Source organism: Passer domesticus, chromosome 11 (assembly GCF_036417665.1).
Source record: "Passer domesticus isolate bPasDom1 chromosome 11, bPasDom1.hap1, whole genome shotgun sequence".
Taxonomy (NCBI): domain Eukaryota; kingdom Metazoa; phylum Chordata; class Aves; order Passeriformes; family Passeridae; genus Passer; species Passer domesticus.
In genome coordinates, this window is record NC_087484.1 from 20,604,973 (window position 1) to 20,624,300 (window position 19,328).

General features: G+C 58.1%; 1 protein-coding gene across 4 annotated transcripts; it reads left to right on the forward strand.

Moving 5' to 3' along the window:
• The first annotated feature begins 398 nt into the window (after positions 1-398).
• On the forward strand, positions 399-17,295 carry AMOTL2 (angiomotin like 2). Of its 4 annotated transcripts, none has more exons than XM_064435652.1 (10): positions 399-705; positions 10,087-10,856; positions 12,149-12,371; positions 13,539-13,683; positions 13,788-13,880; positions 14,493-14,788; positions 14,893-15,185; positions 15,304-15,515; positions 15,800-15,955; positions 16,135-17,295. In XM_064435652.1, the coding sequence occupies exons 2-10, from the start codon at positions 10,174-10,176 to the stop codon at positions 16,191-16,193; spliced, it is 2,160 nt and encodes a 719-aa protein (XP_064291722.1). In that variant the 5' UTR covers positions 399-705; positions 10,087-10,173; the 3' UTR covers positions 16,194-17,295. The 4 variants fall into 4 exon arrangements, with proteins under 4 accessions (XP_064291722.1, XP_064291721.1, XP_064291723.1 ...); XM_064435651.1 differs by lacking the exon at positions 399-705 and adding an exon at positions 8,973-9,077; XM_064435653.1 differs by lacking the exon at positions 399-705 and adding an exon at positions 8,973-9,077 and having other exon boundaries at positions 15,812-15,955.
• Positions 17,296-19,328: the final 2,033 nt, after the last annotated feature.

Sequence of the window (19,328 nt, forward strand, 5' to 3'; positions counted from 1 at the left end):
GCTGACAGGTATGGACACAGCACGATGAGCAGCCCTCTGAGCCCAGGGGTTTTGGGGCTGGAGCTGGAGCAGAGGCTCCCTCTGCTCCCCCGGGCTGGGATTCAGCACTCTGTTGATTCAGAGCGACCCTGCCTGACTCACCCAGGAGCAGGGCTGAGCCTTTCCAAAGAAAAAACTCGCATTAAACTCCTCCACAAGGCTCTGGCGACCATATGGAGCTGGGAGAGGGGTGGGGGCCAGCGCTGACCTTTATTGTAGGGAGGGCAGAGCCACTGACCCCACTCCCTGCCCCCCGGGGTGGCTGTTCCCAGGCCACTCAGGTTGTTCCACAGGGCTCGCTGCTAAATAAGACAATTAAATCCTTGAGCCCAGGTTTTAGTGTTTCCATGTGCAGCCAAGTATCTTAATCTGGGCTGTTTGGGGAATTTTTATCCCGTGGATCCCTTGGTATGCCTGGAATGTTTGCTTTTCCTACTGTGTGCGTGTGTTTGAGGCACTCCTGTAAAAACAAGGGCTTCCTGCCTGCCTTGTAAATCTCTCCTTGATTGGCAGAGTGGCCTTTGGTGATTAATCAAGGGGCACGCCGAGCTGACGCCCTCCAGGAGCTCGCTCCTTGCAAATCCCCAATCCCCGGCGGTGGGAGACCTGGGAAGGGACCCCGGGAGCTGGCTGCTCTCCAGAGCCGTGTGGTGACATCGGTTTTCGGTAAGAGCCTGGGAGAGGAAGGACCAAACGGAAATTCCAGAGAGCTAAGGAAATGCTCCAGAGGGCCGGGACTTCAGAGGCATTTTCTATTGTATCATCGGGATAAAACACCGAGGCGCCGCTCGGAGGGATTCGCGCCGTGGACAACCAAGGCTTCCCACCTCGGCTGGGCTGGGAAGGGGACATTTATTCCAACCAAACCTTCCCACCTCGGCTGGGCTGGGAAGGGAGACGTTTATTCCAACCAAACCTTTCCATTTTGGCTGAGCTGGGAAGGGAGAGATTTATCCCAACCAAACCTTCCCACCTTGACTGGGCTGGGCTGGGAAGGAGATTTGTCCCAACCAAGCCTTCCCTGTCTTGGCTGGGCTGGGAAGGGAGAGATTTATTCCAACCAAACCTTCCCACCTTGGCTGGGCTGGGAAGGGGGATTTTGTTCCAACCAAGCCTTTCCACTTTGGCTATGCTGAGAAGGGAGAGATTTGTCCCAACCAAGCCTTCCCACCTTGGCTGGGCTGGGAAGGGAGAGATTTGTCCCAACCAAACCTTTCCACCTCGGCTGGGCTGGGAAGGGGGATTTTGTTCCAACCAAGCCTTTCCACCTTGGCTGTGCTGGAAAATAGGAGATTTGTCCCAACCAAATCTTCCCACCTTGACTGGGCTGGGAAGGGGGATGTTTATCCCAACCAAACCTTCCCACCTTGGCTGTGCTGGGAAGGGAGAGATTTGTCCCAACCAAACCTTCCCTGTCTTGGCTGGGCTGGGAAGGAGATTTGTCCCAACCAAGCCTTCCCACCTTGGTTGTGCTGAGAAGGAGGACATTTATTCCAACCACGTCTTCCAGTCTTGGCTGGGCTGGGAAAGGGAAGGTTCACCCCTGCCATGGATAGAGGTTTCTCCAGGAGATGGACCCTGCCAGATGAGGCTGCAGAGAAGAACCACCTTGTTGATGTTCCTGGGTTTGTCCAAGTTCCCGTTGGAGGCTTCCAGGTGTCACAGGCTCTGCCTGGATGTGGCACAGGGGTTCCAAGAACAGCAAAAACTGCTCCATTTTCTTGACCAAAGGGCTCTAATTTGTCCCAATTAGCTGCTGTTCCAACTCGGAGCTTGCCTGGAGCTGGCTGTGGGATCCTGAACTGGTGCTGTGTCGTGCAGGCCACACATGGGCCTGTCCCCATGTCCCCATGATCCCAGAAGGGTCTCAGCTTGGGAAAAAAGCTGGCAGAGCTGCCAGCCCTAGGGCCAGCCCCAAACTCGTTGCTGTAAGCAAGGAGCCCTTCAGAGCCTGGTGGAAACTTGCCATGGGAGAGGGCAGTACTTGGCATTTTAGAGCAAATGGTGAGATTTAGCAGGAAGATTTTTACAATGAGGGTGTTAAAACACTGGCATGGATTGTCCAGAGAAGTTGTGGCTGCCCCATCCCTGGAAGTGTTCCAGGCCAGGCTGGATGGGGCTTGGAGCAACCTGGAATAGTGGGAGCTGTCCCTGCCCATGGCAGAGAATTGGACTGGGTGACCCTTAGAGATCCCTTCCAACCCAAACCACTCTGTGTTTTTCAGGTTCTGATCTTCCCACTTTTCCCCTTGGCTTTTGCCCACTGCTAGAGGCAGGATCTGTGCCAGGACAGGGCCAGGGCCAGGGTGAGGAGCTCCAGGAACAGAGCACTGTGAGCAGGCAGCCAGGGAGGATCTGTGTCTGTCCCAGCTGAGCTGTGGGAGATGGGACGGGTGGGAAGGAGCACTCAGGACACATAGGAGGGCTCAGAACACACAGGAGGGCTCAGGACACACAGGAGAGCTCAGGACACACAGGAGGGCTCAGGACACACTGGCTGGCTGCTCCCTGGACCACAGGAAGATGATCTTTAAGGTCCCTTCCAGCCCAAGGCACCCTGTGATTCTGTGAAAGAGCATTTCAGCCAGGCACAGTGGTGCCAGTGTGGGCAGAGCCCTGCAGCCTCTCCCTGCTCCTGGGGCCCTGCCTGTTTGTCCTGCTGATATCAGAGGTGCTGCTGATGGGTCCCTCTGGAGCCTGTCTCTCCACATCTGCCAGTTCATCCCTGCTCCATCTTTCCCAGGCAGTGCTGGGTTTGGAGCTGCTGCTCCATCCCCTCCACTGCACCATCTGTGCTCCCTCCATGCAGGTGCTCTTTGCTGTCCCCTCTCCACACCTGTCCCGAGGCCACTCCAGCCTCTCTCCCAGCCATCATCAACAGCAGCCCAAAAACTCATGGCAAGAGGGTCAGGGGTGTTTCCCAGGCATTTTGTGTTCCCAGGCAATGACATAAATTGTGTCCTGTAGCCATCCAGCCCTGTTAGCTGTGACCACGCTGGTGACAGCCCCACTGCCGTGGTGCCAGGGGCTGTTCAGTGCCATCAAGGTCACCTCCACCTTGTTCCCTTGTGTTCTCACCACGACACGGCTGCCAGCATGGCTCTGGTGTTTGGATGCAGCTGGCAATGACCCCAGAGGTGACGCAGAGCTGCTCTGTCCCACTCTGTGTGGCCTCCAGGCCCCTCTGATTCATTACCAGAGTGCCTGGAAGGCCCCAGCACTGGTAGGAGCCCAAGAGAGCAAGCAGCAGGTGGGTGAAGCAGCAAGACAGTGACAATTCCTGCTGCCTTTGGGATCCTGGGATGAAGAACAACCCCTGCCCAATGCTGTCCTTCCCCTTTCTTGTCTCACCCAGCCCAACCTGCCTTTAAAGTGTCATCACTGGGCACTGCAGTGAGCAGCCCTTTTCTCTCTCCTCAGTCAGGGTTGCTCTTCCAGCATGGATATTTCTCACTTATTCTGTGTTTGGGAACACGAGGCTGAGCTGATTTTGCCCTGGCTGCATCCCTGTCAGGTTTTCCTCGCAGCCAGCAAGATGTGAAATTCCTCAGGGAGCCAGACTCATTTTCATCCCTGCAGAGCAACAGGGACCAGGGTGTCTGGCATTCATTCCCCTGCCCCTCGGGGTTCTGCCCCCTCCTTTTGCAAGGGGTGGCTCCAAATTGGGGTGCAGATCCCCACATGGCCCTGGGGAGGGGGCACAGAGCCACCCATCCAGCTGGATGTGCTCCAGGGTCAAATGTGGCCAGTGAGGAGGTGCTGCTGGTGGCCACCTGCCTGTGACACTTGCCTGGTGTCTCTGTGTCACCCCACATCCCCCCCGAGCTCCGGGGCAGGGGCTGGAGCCTCCCCAGGGGTTCCCTGCCAGGTGGGCAGGAAATCACACCCCGCACTTTGAATTTCTCAGGAAAAAGAGAAAATTCCTCAAAGGCGGCAAAACCACAGTGCGGGGCTTTGCTATGGAAATTAGGAGCTGTGTCCCCTGGGGCTGGTGGCTTCTGGGATCTGGGCTTCACCTTTGTCCCTGCTGGCATCTCCTCAGCATTCCCTGGACCGGGTCCCACTGGTGCTGGCAGGTCAGGAACAAACCCCTCGCAGGAAACAGGGAAATAAAGGAAAGCAGAAAAGAACAATTTAACATCCAGGAATGGAAATGACTCAGGGGCATTAAAATGCAGGGAAGATGAGAAAGAGGAGGGTCCTGGCCCTGTTTTCAGCCACATTTTTCCCCTCTCAAAATTCCTAAGGAGGAACTTTGTGAAGGTGCCTGTGGCATCACCTCCCTGAGTGTGTGATTGATGAAGAACTGTGACAGGAGGTCCTGGCAGTGGGTTTGTGCCCTGGGTTATCTCTATGGGATCTAAAGATCTATAAAAGAGGAGAGAACCCAGGAGAAAGTGGAGGGGGGGAGCAGGAGCAGTCCAACTTTCTGTGATCCTTACCTGGGGCAGGTCCAGCATCCCCCTGAAAAAAGGGGAGTCTCAGGGGTCTGACTCTGGGACAGACACTGAGGAGTGGAGGAGCTGGCTGTCCCCAGAGCGATGGGACAGTGCTGGATTCCTGTCTTGGGGATGGCTGCCTCTGTCAGATGGGATCAGTCCTGGTGCCCTCATTGCCCCAGCTCTGTCCTCACTGAGGCTACCAAGGTTCTCCCTGGGTGGAGAGGGATCTTTCCATTCCTTCCTCCACTGAGGAAGAGCCATATCAGCAACAGGAGTGAGGGAATTTGCACAACCAGGAGCATTCCAATCCCACCCGTGTCCTCCCCAGTCACACTGAGGTGTGTTCCCTGTTGGAGTTTTGGGAATGCAATTCACCCTGTTGCACAGCAGCACCCCAGGTCACACATTCCTGGGGGGGATCAGACCTGGGACACCCCAAAATGATGCAGATTTCAGAGAGAGGACAGGGAAGACGAGCTGGCCTCAGGCCTGGCAGCTTGTGGGGTATCTCCATGAGGACAGGATCCCTCTGGCTGGGATGGTGGGAGCAGGGGAAGGGCTGGGGTGCTGCCTTGGGGGGTGCAGTCCCCTTTGGGGGCAGCCTGGCTAATCCTGGCACTGGGAAACAGCACTTGTGCAGTTCTTGAACTCCAAATCCTGAACTCCAAATCCAGAGTTTGGGACAGAAGCAGGTTTTCCTCGCAGGAGGAAAGCTGGAGGAAGCTTTATCAGAAAAATTGCCATGGAGAGGTTTGAGGGGATCAGCATGGTCACGGCACGCTGTCACCGGGTCACGGGACGCTGCCACCACTGTCACCATCTCCCCAGGAGATGTGCTGAGGCTGCAAACCTCCTCTCCATCCCAGGCACCTTCCTCTGCCCACAATGCCCCAGTTTTCCAGGCTCAGCACGGCTGAGGGCTGAGGCATTTTGGGAGCCTGAAGACAGCCGAGGTGACCTCATCCCACGAGTATTTTCTTGGCTCCCTCTCCCCGCTCCAACGCCTCGGCGATAAGGCTGGGCTGAGGTCAGTGGGAGGGTCTGGCATTGCGGAGCCGTGTGTCACCCCGCGGAGCCTGGGACACGGCACCTGCGCTTGCCTGGCTCCAGCCACGTCCCGAGGCCCTGCCCCATCCCCCAGGATGCTCCACCTGGGAAGAGGGTCCCCGCAGGCAGCCAAAGGTGCCCCCACCACTGCCCCCAGGTCAGGCTGCTGTTTCACCTTCTCCTGGGGAAAACAAAAAGGCTGAGGATTTTCTTACCTCCAGTATTAGAAAGAAGGAGAGGAAACTCTTCAGATCACTTTCCAGAGGGGTGTTATCAGCTCAGGAGGGGTTTCCTGCTGCCAGAAATAGAGCATGTTAAGATAGGAAGGGAAGCAGGATGACACAGCCATAGATAAGGCCGGGGGGATGAGCCAGGAGAGGAACCCTGGGGGCTGGGGGAGCTGGGCTGCTCCCTTGGAGCTCAGGGGGAGCCCCATCCACCTGGGAAAGAGCAGGGCAGAGCCACAGCTGGCTCCTTGCAGAGGTGCTGCTGGGCTTGGTGTGTTGGAGTGGTGCAACAGCCATCCATCCATCCATCCATCCATCCATCCATCCATCCATCCATCCATCATCCATGCATCCATCATCCATGCATCCATCATCCATCCATCCATCCATCCATCCATCCATCCATCATCCATCCATCATCCATCCATCCATCCATCCATCCATCCATCATCCATCCATCCATCCATCCATGCATCCATCATCCATGCATCCATCATCCATGCATCCATCCATCCATCCATCCATCCATCCATCCATCATCCATCCATCCATTCATCCATCCATCATCCATCCATCCATCCATCCATCCATCCATCCATCCATCATCCATTCATCCATCCATCCATCATCCATCCATCCATCATCCATCCATCCATCCATCCATCCATCCATCCATCCATCATCCATCCATCCATCCATCCATCCATCCATCCATCCATCATCCATCCACCCATCCATCCATCATCCATCCATCCATCCATCATCCATCCATCCATCCATCCATCCATCCATCCATCATCCATCCATCCATCCATCCATCCATCCATCCATCCATCATCCATCATCCATCCACCCATCCATCCATCATCCATCATCCATCCATCCATCCATCCATCATCCATCCATCCATCCATCCATCCATCCATCCATCCATCATCCATCCATCCATCCATCCATCCATCCATCATCCATCATCCATCGATCCATCCATCCCCCATCCATCCATCCATCCATCCATCCATCCATCCATCCATCATCCATCATCCATCCATCCATCCATCCATCCATCCATCATCCATCCATCCATCCATCCATCCATCCATCCATCCATCATCCATCCACCCATCCATCCATCATCCATCCATCCATCCATCATCCATCCATCCATCCATCCATCCATCCATCCATCATCCATCATCCATCCATCCATCCATCCATCCATCCATCCATCCATCATCCATCCATCCATCCATCCATCCATCATCCATCCATCATCCATCCATCATCCATCCATCCATCCATCCATCCATCATCCATCCATCCATCCATCCATCCATCCATCCATCCATCCATCCATCATCCATCCATCCATCCATCATCCATCCATCCATCATCCATCCATCATCCATCCATCATCCATCCATCATCCATCCATCATCCATCCATCCATCTATCCATCATCCATCCATCATCCATCCATCCATCCATCCATCCATCCATCCATCCATCCATCATCCATCCATCCATCCATCCATCCATCCGTTCTTCCATCCATCCCTCCATCCATCCATCATCCATCCATCCATCCATCCATCCATCCATCCATCCATCCATCATCCATCCATCCCATGGTGCTGGGCCTGGCCCAGTGTTTCCAGACTCTGCACGTGCTTGGGGCAAGTGCTGTGCTCTCGTCTTCTCTCCAAACAAAACCAGACCCTCACTGGGGCTTCAGGGTGCCAATTCCCACAATTCAACCTTCATCCATGAGGATTTGTCTTGTCACTAGGAAAACCGGGCTGGAAAATCTGTTTATTGAGCTTCCAGGTGCTCCTCTTCCTCCAAGCACTGACTCCATCTCTCTGCATTTTCTTTCCATGCTCCCTTGCCTTTGAGTCTGGTACTTGCTACACTTTGGACATTTATTTTTTCCCCCATTTTTTGGGATATAACCCAGAGGTAGTGAGCTGTGCCTGCAGTCCTGCACCTGCTATTGCACCCTGGGTGCCTCGGGGGTGATACCAGCATGTGATGGAGCAGAAAAATGAGGAGATGAGGCTGGAGACCCCCATGCCCCCCTCCCCAGATCAGCCTCCCGGCTATGTGCCAGTCAGAAGTTCCCTCAAAAGAATGGGAGCTTAATGTCCCGGAGCTAATAAGCAATTTTCCCCTGCACCTGCCTCTCCCCGCCGCCTCCCCTCCGGCCATCTGCCGTCTCTGGACTCTGCACCGGCAGCCGGGGGCACCGGGGCTGAGACAGGGCTGGTGTTTCAGTGCTTTGGGGCCGGTGTTTCAGTGCTTTGGGGCTGGGGGTGCTGAGACAGGGCTGGTGTTTCAGTGCTTTGGGGCCGGTGTTTCAGTGCTTTGGGGCTGGGGGTGCTGAGACAGGGTTGGTGTTTCATTGATTTGGGGCTGGGGGTGCGCAGTGTCCCCCCAGAGAGGAGCCGGGGTGCTTTGAATGGGGAGCTCAGCCCCTGATTGTTTCCTGTGTCCCCCCAGGGAGGGGGGTGGCAGAGCCCAAAAGGGGAAACTGAGGCTGGGAGAGCAGCAGGGAACACTCAAAGGTGCCGAGGCAGACACGAGCTGGCAGGAATTGCTGCATCCACAGGGAGCTGGCATCCCCAGCCAGGGGGGTGTGAGGATGCGGGACAAAAGGAGGGAGGAATGCAAGGAGAGGGACGTGAGGAGGGGATGCAAGGAGGGGGGAAGGTGAGGAGGGGGGATGTGAGAGGGGGGAAGGTGAGGAGGGGGGATGTGAGATGGGGGATGCAAGAAGTGGGATGTGAAATACCAAGAGGGGGACATAAGGAGGGGGATGTGAGGAGGGGGATGTGAGGAGGGGGATGTGAGGAGGAAGACACGAGGAGGAATGTGAGGTGGGGAATGAGAGGACACGGGTGTGAGGGGGGGGATGTGAAGGGGGGATGTGAGAAGGATGTAAGGAGAGGGACACGAGGAGGGGGGATGCGAGGACGCAGAATGCGAGGCGGGGGGGATGCGAAGAGGGGGAATGTCAGGAGGGGGATGCGCGAAGGGGGGTCCGAGGGGGCAGAGCAGATGGGGCCGGCAGGCTCGGGGTTGCCCGGCCCCGCAGACAAAGGCTGGGGCAGATTTACGGCCCGGGCCAGCTGGCGGGCAGGGCCGCCCCCCCGGCCGCAGCTGCCGCTCCCGCTCCCGGCCGCGCTCCTGCGCCGGCGGCGGCCCCGGGGCGGAGCGGGGCGGGACCGGCCCCGCATTCCGGGCATAGCAAAGCCCGGCCCGGCCCCCGCGGCCCCGGGACGCTCAGAGCCGCCGCAGCACCGCTCCGCTCCGCCATGCCCCGGTGAGTTCCGTCGCTGGGACCCCCGACCGGCACCGGGGACCCCCCCGGTACCGGGAACTCCCCCGCACCGCGACCCCCCTGACCGGCACCGGGCTCCCCCCCGACCGGGATCGGGAATTCCCCGGTACTGGCACCCCCACCCCCCCGGCACAGGGAACCCCTTAGCACTGGGACGCCCCCGACAGGGATCGGGACCCCCGACGGCACTGGGACCCCCCCGGCACGGGGATGCCCCCTGGGGAAAGGACGCTCCCCCGGCGCCGGGAATCCCCCAGCTGGGATAGGGACCTCCCTCGGCACCGGGACCCACCCGGACCAGCAATCCCGGGACCGAGACCCCCTTGGACCGAGATCCTGCCGGCCGGGACTGGGACACTCCCCTGGGGCTGGGACTCTTCGACTGGGGTGGAACCCCCCTGGCCCAAGGAAGCCCCCAGCCGGGACTGGGATCCCTCCACGGGAAAAGGGCGCCCCCAGAACCGGGACCTTCTCTCTGGGACCGGGACGCCCCCCCACACCCCCCCGGCACCTGGACCCTCCAGGGGCAAAGACCCTCTCCCATGCCGGATCCACCTCCAGGGACTGGGAACCTTCCTGGAACCCTCCCAAACGGGACCGGAACATCCCCACGATAAAATCCCAGGACCCTCACCGGGACCGGGCCACCTCTGCAAGCCCAGGACCTCCGGGTCCGTGGATGGAGGGTCCTGTCCATCTCCCGGTGGCTCCGTGCCCGGTCCCGTGGGGCCGCTTTATCCCCCGCTCCGGGCCAGTGCCAGTCCCGGCTCCACGGGGCTCCAGCTCCGGAGCCAGCCCGGCCCCGGGCGCGCTGGGTGCCGGTGCTCGGCCACCCCGCTGCCGAGGCTGCTCCGCTCTCCCGCTGCCGCCACGGGCTCCCACCCCTCCGGCACGTCCGGGCCACATTCCTGGCCAACAATCCCGTGTCCATCAGGATCCGGAGCGTCCTGCCCCGACTGCCTCCCAACATTCCCGTCTGTCCCTCCCGCAGGTGTCTCGGCGTGCCCGGTCGCTGTTGAGGTCCCCCGGGACGCCCTTGTCGGGTGGAAACGTGGCTCTGCCGCCGGCACGGACGGACATGAGGACGGCGGAGGACTCGAACGGCACGGTGCTGCACCGCCTGATCCAGGAGCAGCTGCGCTATGGGAATCTCACGGAGAACCGCACTCTGCTGGCCATCCAGCAGCAGGCCCTGCGCGGCGGCGGCGGCGGCGCCGGGAGCCCCCGCTCCTCCCTGGAGAGCCTCAGCCCCGAGGAGAGCCAGATGGTGCAGCAATCCACGCGGCAGGAGCCGCAGGGCCAGGAGCATCACTCCGACCACGTCTACCTGGAGAACAGCGTCTACCGGCTGTGCCCGCCCAAGGGCGAGGAGCTGCCCACCTACGAGGAGGCCAAGGCGCACTCGCAGCTCCTGGCGTCGCAGCGGGGCGCGGCGGTGCGCGCCGAGAGCGGGGCCCGGCGGCCCGACGAGGGGCTGAAGGAGCTGAGGCACGGCCACGTGCGCTCGCTGAGCGAGCGGCTGATGCGGATGTCGCTGGAGAGGAACGGGGCCAAGGCGCAGAGCCCCATCAGCGCTTCCCACAGCTTCCCGCAGCTCTCCCGGCAGCAGCTCGCCCCCCTGCGCGGGCAGCAGCCCGAGGGCACGGAGCCGCGGGGACCGCCCCCGGAGTATCCCTACGTGATCCCTTCCCAGGACGCTTACCTGGCTGAAGCCCGACCCTGCTCCCGGGAAGGTGCTGGGTTTCAGCATCCTGAGATCAGGTAAAACTGTGGTTCCTGGGCTCTGCTTTTGGATGCTTCTCAGGAATGTCCAGGATGGATGATTGGAACGTGCAGGATGTGAAGGGCAGTGGGGGCCCAGAGCAGCTGCTTTTGTCCTCGCTGGCCCAGGCCGTGGGGTCTGCTGGGTGCCCCCCACTCTGCTCCTGTCCCCAGCTCCCCTAGCATGGCTGGGCTTTTCCAGCCAGTGAAGAAAATCCCACTCCCACAGCAGGCCCTGCCTCCTCCCCATGCACCAGCAGGGAGCTGGGGGTAACTTAGGGGATAATCTATGAGCTGGAAGCAGCCCAGGAAACAGCTAAATGTGGAATAGGTATGGGGCAGGGTGAAGACAAATATGCTCCCTGCTCCACAGAAACCCATGCCTGAGCTGGGAATGTCCATGTAACTTGGAGTTGCCGCTGAGCAGAGCCTGGGCTGGTGCCAGGTGGTCTGTGGTCCCTTTGGCAGCTCAGTGCCTCTGGCAAAGCCCCAGGGTGACTGTGAGATGGACATCGGGGGGTCCAGGCATTGCCTGGAATTTGAGGAGGACTGGAAACAACCTCTTCCAGCATGGAAAAGGATGAGAAGAAGGGAATTGTTGGCTCAGCGGGAGGACCCACTGCTCCCAGCCCTGCCGATCTATCCAGGCAGAGAGCGATAGCATCTCCAGCAGGAAAACCTTCTCCTTGCAGGGAACAAAGAGGGGAAGGGGAGCTGCGAGGAAGATGTATTTATTCTTCCTTGCTCCTATATCATCCCGCAGGAATGCAGGCCCTTGGCGGGCAGCCCGCGGGGGAGCGCAGCGGGGCCGGGCGTGCACAGCCACCCTGCTCAGGGTATTCCAGGAGGGATGGTGAGGTGGGATGCTGGAGCAGTGGCACAAGGGGCAGCCAGGCTGACCTGGCTCCTCCAAATATAAAAAGGACATACCCACAGTTTGGCAGTGAGGACCTGTGTCAGGAGTCTTTGCACAGAAAATAAGGAAAATGCCACCTTCCAAGGTGCATCCTATGGCAGGCTGCCTGCAGCATTCCCAGGAAGAGAGGGACCTGGGGGGTTGGGAGCCCATCCAGACCCACCGGCCAGGTCCTGGAGGGGTCAGCTCAAAGGCATCCCTGCAAGATGGGATTTGTGTTTAGACAGCGAGCGCTTCCCAGCTCTAAAAAGCAGGACAGGCACTTCCACCTCCTTTGCGGTGACTCGGAGGCACCAGCACATGCTTGAGTGATGCTGGAGCTGCAGCCAGCTCTCTCCCCGTGCCAAACCTTGACACCCCTCCTCGCTCTCCGCAGGGTGCTGCCCAGCTCGGTGCCAGCCGCGTTCCTGCCGCTGTGTCCGGGCGCGCTGGGGCCGGCCGGCGTGGAGGCGCTGGTCAGCGCCCAGGCGGTGTCGGCCGGCAGCCGCCTGGCCCGGGCAGACGCCGTGCTGCGGGAGAACGAGAGGCTCCAGCGGGAGAGCGAGAAGCTGCGGCGGGAGCTGGAGAGCTGTGCCGAGAAGGCGAGCCGCATCCAGAAGGTGAGGGAATGGTGGCAGCTTCCCGGGTCCCTCCTGCCCGGGGCGATGCTGGAGCAGCTGCTGTGAAAATTCACCCCCTTTAGTGATTTAATCCTTTCTCCTCCTCCCTCTGGCGGCTTGTTCCCCTCGGAGCAGCTGCGGCACGGCAGCCGGGTTGGGGAGAAGGAGCCCATTCTCCAGTGACCCTCTCCCTCTGCCTGTCCCCCATCCCAGCCTCCACAGAAAGCCTTTTGTGTGGCTGTCTACAAGGGGCGGCTGTTCCCCGTGCCTGGGCTATGGCAGAACCAAAATCTCTGGAGAAAATCTTCCATAAGAGAAAAGACCGAAAAAATCAGTGTTCCCCCACCCAGACATGTGCTGTTCCCCCTGACAGACATGTGCTGGGGGTCTGTCAGAGCCCAGGATGTCCCCCTGACAGTCCTGGATGATCCGAGCCCCAGCCAGGGGGCTTTGAAGCCCTGGCAGGGGGGTGGGAGACCCTGGCATGCAGCCAAAGACCCCTGTGGCTTTGAGTTCGACCCATGGAACAAATTGCCACCTTTGTATGAAGAATTAAAGGTCACAAAAGTTTAGATAACATAACAGTAGTTGTCACAGGGCAAAAGGCAAAATTTAAAAGAATTTTACTGTGTGGGTCCAGGGGGCAAAATGGGGGGATTTGGGCATTGTCCTGTTCTTCTCCCTTCTTCTTCCTAGCCTCCATCTTCCTGGTGATGGTGGCACTTTGGGATTGGTGTAGAGTAGAAAGTCACTGTCTAACATAGATGATAGGTATTGAGACTTTACTATAAATATCAAATGACTTAGCTTATAGTATAAAAGACAACACCAGCCCCGTGGGCAGGCAGTGTGCCTCAGACTGACCTGCAGGACAGACCTCAGCAGGCCAGACAGAAAATGTTTTAGATAAAAAATAATAAACAACCTTGAGAACGACAGCTGAAGTGTTCTGACTTCTTCTTTAGTTGGGTTGGGGAAAAGGGACATTTTAGCACATCTTGGGATCATGTCAAGCAAAAGAGATTCCCCAGAGGGGTCAGCTTGGGGTGCACTGAGCTCCTCAGGCAGCTCAGGTTGAGCTGAGCACCCCGGCTGGGCTTTGGCTGGCATCTCCCTTTCCTCATTCCATGAATGTCTAACCCTGGCTTGTCCCTTCCTCCACCCCAGCTGGAGAGCGAGATCCAGCGCATCTCGGAGGATTATGAAAACCTCGTCAAGGCGTCTTCCAAGCGGGAAGCCTTGGAGAAAGCCATGAGGAACAAGAGAGATTGTGAGATGCGACGGCTGCAGGATTTCAACCGAGACCTGAAAGGTGAGGGACCCCAGCTGTTTCCATGGGAAACCAGGCTTTCCCCCCTTCCTCCAGCCAAAATCTTGTATTTAAATCTTAATTGGGTTTGATTCTTTTTGGACCAGAGCGGTTGGAATCGGCGAACAAGCAGCTGGCCAGCAAGAACCAGGAAAACCAGGAGAGCAACCAGGGCAGCGTGGCCAAACTCCTGGCACAGAGTAAGTCCTGGGGGACACCCATCCTTGCCCGGCTCCCCTGGCATCTGCGAGCAGGGCTCGGCTGGAGGAGGAGGCGGGTGTCGGCGGCAGCTCTCGCCCTTCCCCGGGGAGGACGGAGCAGTTCTTGGCGCTGGACTCGAGCCATTAATCCCGGCGGCCGGCCGGCGGCGTGACCCGCATTCCCCACATTCCTGCCGCAGCTCCGGCTCTTCCAGCACCGAGCCCGCACTCCCGCCCCACGCCAGCCCGGCCGTTCTCTCCCTCCTCCCTCCTGCACTTCGCAGCCCTGCCAGCCTGGGCTTTTTTGGGAGAGAATGTACTTAAATTTTAGCGGAGAGACGTGATATTTGTGTTAGTAGGAAGGATTGTATCCCCTACCCTAAGGTGTCTGGATTCACGCCAGGCAGGTTTCACCCTTCCTAAGCTAAAATTTGGGTTGGAATTTGGCATGTGGAGGCTTTTGGCCATCTGCCCAAGCGGCTGGAATGCCCCTGACCCCCTGTTTGATAGAAGAACTGGAGGAAGGGCTGGCATGGCAAAGAATCCCCACTGTCCTTCACGGACCAGCCTTAGGGAAGCCGAATGTGTGAGATTTGTGGGGTTCCCTTGCAGGCTACGAGCACCAGCAGGAGAAGGAGAAGCTGGAGCGCGAGGTGTCCCTGCTGCGCAGCGCCAACGAGGACCAGCGGCGGCGGGCAGAGCTGCTGGAGCAGGCGCTGGGCAGCGCCCAGGCGCGGGCGGCCAAGGCAGAGGCCGAGCTCCGCAAGAAGCGAGCCTACGTGGAGAAGGTGGAGCGGCTGCAGGCAGCCCTGGGGCAGCTCCAGGCCGCCTGCGAGAAGCGGGAGCAGCTGGAGCTGCGGCTCCGCACCCGCCTGGAGCAGGAGCTGAAGATGCTGCGGGCTCAGCAGGTGGGTGCTGGCGCGGCACGGCGGCTCCAGCGAGGCGCACGGCGGGTGCTGTGTCCTCCCAGCACCTCCTCATCCTCACTGGGGCTTTGTTTTGGCTGCTGCAGAGGCAGGCGGGCACCGCGGGCGCGGGGACGCCGGAGCTGAGCGCCCACACGCTGTCGGAGCAGCTGAGGGAGAGGGAGGAGAAGATCCTGGCGCTGGAGGCCGACATGACCAAGTGGGAGCAGAAGTACCTGGAGGAGTGCACCATGCGCCAGTTTGCCATGGACGCCGCGGCCACGGCGGCCGCCCAGCGCGACACCACCCTCATCAGCCACTCCCCACGGCACTCCCCCAACAGCAGCTTCAACGAGGACCTTCTCCTGGCCAGCCACAAGCACCAGGAGATGGAGAACAGGTTGGTCCCACCTTGCCAGAGGCATTTGGCCCCCATCAAACTTTTTGGTTGGGCGGTGCCTGGATCCTCCTCTTCCCATCCAGCTCCTCTTGCAGCTTCTGCCTTTTTTCCTCTCCAGGTTAAAAGCCCTTCATGCCCAAATCCTGGAGAAGGACGCTGTCATCAAGGTCCTGCAGCAGCGCTCGCGGAGGGACCCCAGCAAAGCCCTTCAGGGCTCCCTGCGGCCGGCCAAATCCGTGCCCTCCATCTTCGCTGCCTCTGCTGCCCCAAGCTGGCCAGGGGCTGGCCAGAGTGAGCGGGCATCCGAGGGCAGCTCCCGTGGCAGCACAGGTAAATGGGGACACCCGCCCGCTCCCTACCTTCACTTGGTGGTGGGGACCTGCTTGCAATTTTCCCCTGTGGTTTTGGAGTTAGAGAGCTTAGGAGGGGTGATTCCTCCAGGGCCAGCCAGCAATCACAGAATCTCAGAATGGTTTGGGTTGGAAGGGACCTTTCAGCTCATCTTGTTCCACCCTCTCCTATGGGCGGGGACACCTTCCACTAGACCAGGTTGCTTCAAGCCCCGTCTAATCTGGCCTTAAAAACTTGAATGCTTTACCTTGAATCCCTAACAGAGTCTCCCCCAGCAGGCAAAGCCACCACTGAAGGGACAGCAGTGTCCAGTGCCCTTCCCTTGCCATCCCACTCAAAGCACGGCAGCAAGGACGGCAGCACGCAGACAGACGGAGCGGCCGGGAGCAGCGAGCAGGGCGAGGGCACCGCAGCTCTGGGTGAGTCCCCCCGGATGGCACGGGGCAGGGAGCTGGGATGGCCCAGCACGTGGGCTTAGCATCCCTGGGAAGGGATTTGCACAAGCATCAGCAATTTCTAAAGGCATTTTTGAGGCCCCAGTTGAGTTGGGTGGGTTTGAATCCCTGCGAATCCCTGTAAATCCTTTTTTTCTCTGCAGAGAGCTCGGCTGCTGCCAGAGCCCTGGACCTGTCAGACATGGTGGAGATCCTGATTTAAAGCCACCCGGGGCTGCCCAGTGGCTCCCACACCCCTCCTGCCAGCACGTCGGGATGGAGAAGCATCTGGGAAGGAGGGGCCGAGCCGGGAGCTCAGCGGTGTCCCCTCAGCTGTCTCGGCAGTGACTGTGGCAGGGTCACTGTCCCCCTCAGTGCCCACACGGGTCCCTGGCTGCGCAGGGCGCGCTGGAGCCCGGGGACCCCGCCGTGGCTCCATCCTGGCTCTGTCCCAACTTCATCCCCATCCCAGCTCCCACTTCTGGGTCTTGGCCATCTGCACCCACCCAGGTGCTTGGGTTCTGACTGCAAAATCCCTCTCTGATCACCCGAACTGTGCCCACAAGCTGGAGTCTCTGCACCAGGGCAGAGCTGGGAGGGCTCCTCTGTGGGTCCCCTCGACCACCCCCATCCACGTGGCCAAACCAAGCACTGGGAGCACCAAACTTCCATCACCCGCACCCTGCCTGTCACGGGTGGGTGAGAGCTTTGTGATGGGGTGACAGTGAAACAAAAATGACAATGGAGGGGATGAAGGGTGGAGGAAAAGCAGAGGTGAAAGGCTCCGAGGGTGCTGATGGAGGCAGGGGGATGTGCCACTCTTCTCCTGGCTGCATCCCCCGGCTACTGGCAGCTGGCTTCTGCCCGTAGCCAGCACCAACATCCTGCTCCTTGGAGCTTCCCATCCTCGCCCTTCGTGTAAATATATATATTTTTCTTTATTTCTTTCCCCTTTCAACATGTGCATTTGCTGGCCAACTGCATTTTTTATTTTTCTCTCCCCAGACATGTAAAAAATGCGTTCGGTTCTCGTGCATTGTTTACAAAATGGAAAAGAAACAAAAAATTATGAAAGAGGAAAAAAAAACCCCAACCCCCATGACTTAATATATTTTATATTAATATTGGTATTTCTTTTTAAGTATTTTTTTCGTGCTGTGAACTTTTTTTCCTGCCAAAGACGACAAGTTCTCGTTTGTGCGTTTTAAGTTATCTTTAAGTATTTAAACATAAACCTGGCTGTTTCGTTATGCCACCCTATACCGAGATTGCTGTAGCATTCCACTTGGTATAACAATATTTTAATAAAAAAACCCAAATATTGATCCATGGATTCTCTTTTTTTTTCCATGAAATGCAGAGAGGTGGAGGTGCCACCATAGGAAGGGGGTTTGGAAGGGCTGGTTCACATGTCCTTCCCAGCTCCTCAGGGCAGAGATTTAGGGTGCAGCTGCATGGGAGAGAGTAAAAATGCTAAAGAGCATTTCTGCATTCCCTGAAATCCCATTGGGATCCCATTCCCCTCACCTTTATGGGGGAAAAGGATGGAGTTGCCTAAAAGTGTTGGTGTGGTTTCCTTCCTGCTCTGGCATCCCTGCACCCCGTGTCCTTGGTTTCTGCATCCTCGTGACCCTGCATCCCTGTGTCCTCAGTCCTTGCACCCTGCTCTCCTTGATCTCTGCATCCCATAACTGCATCCTGATGGGATTCTCCTCCTCTTCCTCACAAAACCCTCCCTGCCCTCCTCAGCCCCTGCAGAGGGACTCCCTGATGTCTTCCAGCACGGATGGACCTGGTTCCCAAGCTCTCCTTGCCTTTGTCAGCCATCTCCAGGCCCTTCCCACTCTGCCTGGCTCCTTGATCTTCCAGAAGACCAGAAGTTTTCCAGGGATTGGACTTTTATTTTCTGATAACTGTGGCATTAATGCTTCCCAGGGAACATCCCTGGGGACTCTGCCATCTCCAGCCAGGCCAAGGCTTTCCCTTTGTGCCACCCCTTGGCATTAACTGGGAGCTCATCTTTGCTATCCTGCTGTCCCTGGGTACCAGGAGCTCTTGTGCAAAGGGTTTAGCTTGGATTATGTGGAACAACAGCATCAAAAATCAGTTTTGCTGCCAGCTCTTCCATGGAATCATGGAATTGTTTAGGTTGGAAAAGCACTTCAAGATCATGAAGTCTGACTTAACCCAGCACTGCCAAAGCCACCACTAAGCCATGTCCCCAAGTACCCCATCTACATGTTTTTCAGCTCTTGAAAGGATGGTGATTCCATCCCTGCCCTGGGCAGGATGCCTTAGGACTCCATTGTGGATCACTGGTCTTGGTGGGTCAGTGATGCTGAATCCCAGCTGAGCCCCAACCTTCCCACTCAGGAATCTGGAAGAAATATGGCTAAAAAATGAAAATTTGGGTCTTTCTATGGCTGTGGGAAAGGTGCCTATCCCTGAGGGGCAGGTTAGGGAGACTTGGAGCAATGTGAAGCTTGGAGCTGGGATCCTCCTATGCACCAATGGCTCCTCCTGGGTGTTGTGAGCAGGGAAATCAGCTCTGCCCATGCAGAAGGCTGAAAAGGACCTGAAACGGGGCCAGGGATGGGAAGAACAGGGTGGGAGGCTCACAGGGAACTGCTGAGGTCCGGAATATGTCTGGGGGATCCTGGTGCCTCCAGCCAGGGCTGTACCTGCCCTGCCTCCCCCAGCTCCTGCTCCAGAGCTCGGGAAGGCCGGCAGCATTCCTGGCATACCGCAGCTCTCACACCCCATGCTTTATTTACCCGAATCCGGATGTAGAATGGCCTGGCTGCAGGTCTGGCTCTTTGCAGGGAGATTTCTGGGAGCAGGGATTCAGGGAATGGGCTCCTGTTGAGAGCTTTACCCATTGATCCTCACCCACAGAGCTCTCAGTGTCTGGCAGTCAGAAAAAAGTACAAAGCCCACCTGTGGATACAGGAATTGGGCCGTAGGGAGAGGATTCCTAAATCCAGCATGTAGAGCAGGAGGTCCCAGCTCCTCCTGCCACACTTTTCAGGAGCTGTGTGCTTTGGTGGGGGTGCTGTTCAGCCAGGGCAACATCCCAAAGGAGCTGCACACCTTGGCCATGGAAGCTGCTGTGGGGGTGGGTTATCACCTGCTCTGTCCCCACAGGCATTTCCGTCTGCCCTTCCCACCCGTCTCCCTGGATTTCACCATCAGCATTGCCTGGCCCCACTGTCCTTTATCCCATGTCTGTCCTTTGTCCCATGTCCCTGTCACCATGGCACAGCTGAAATACCACATGGCAGCCAAACCTCCTGCTCCCATCCCTGTGATCTCTGTGTCTTGATCCTTGTATCCTCGTGTCCCTGCAGCCCTGTGTCCT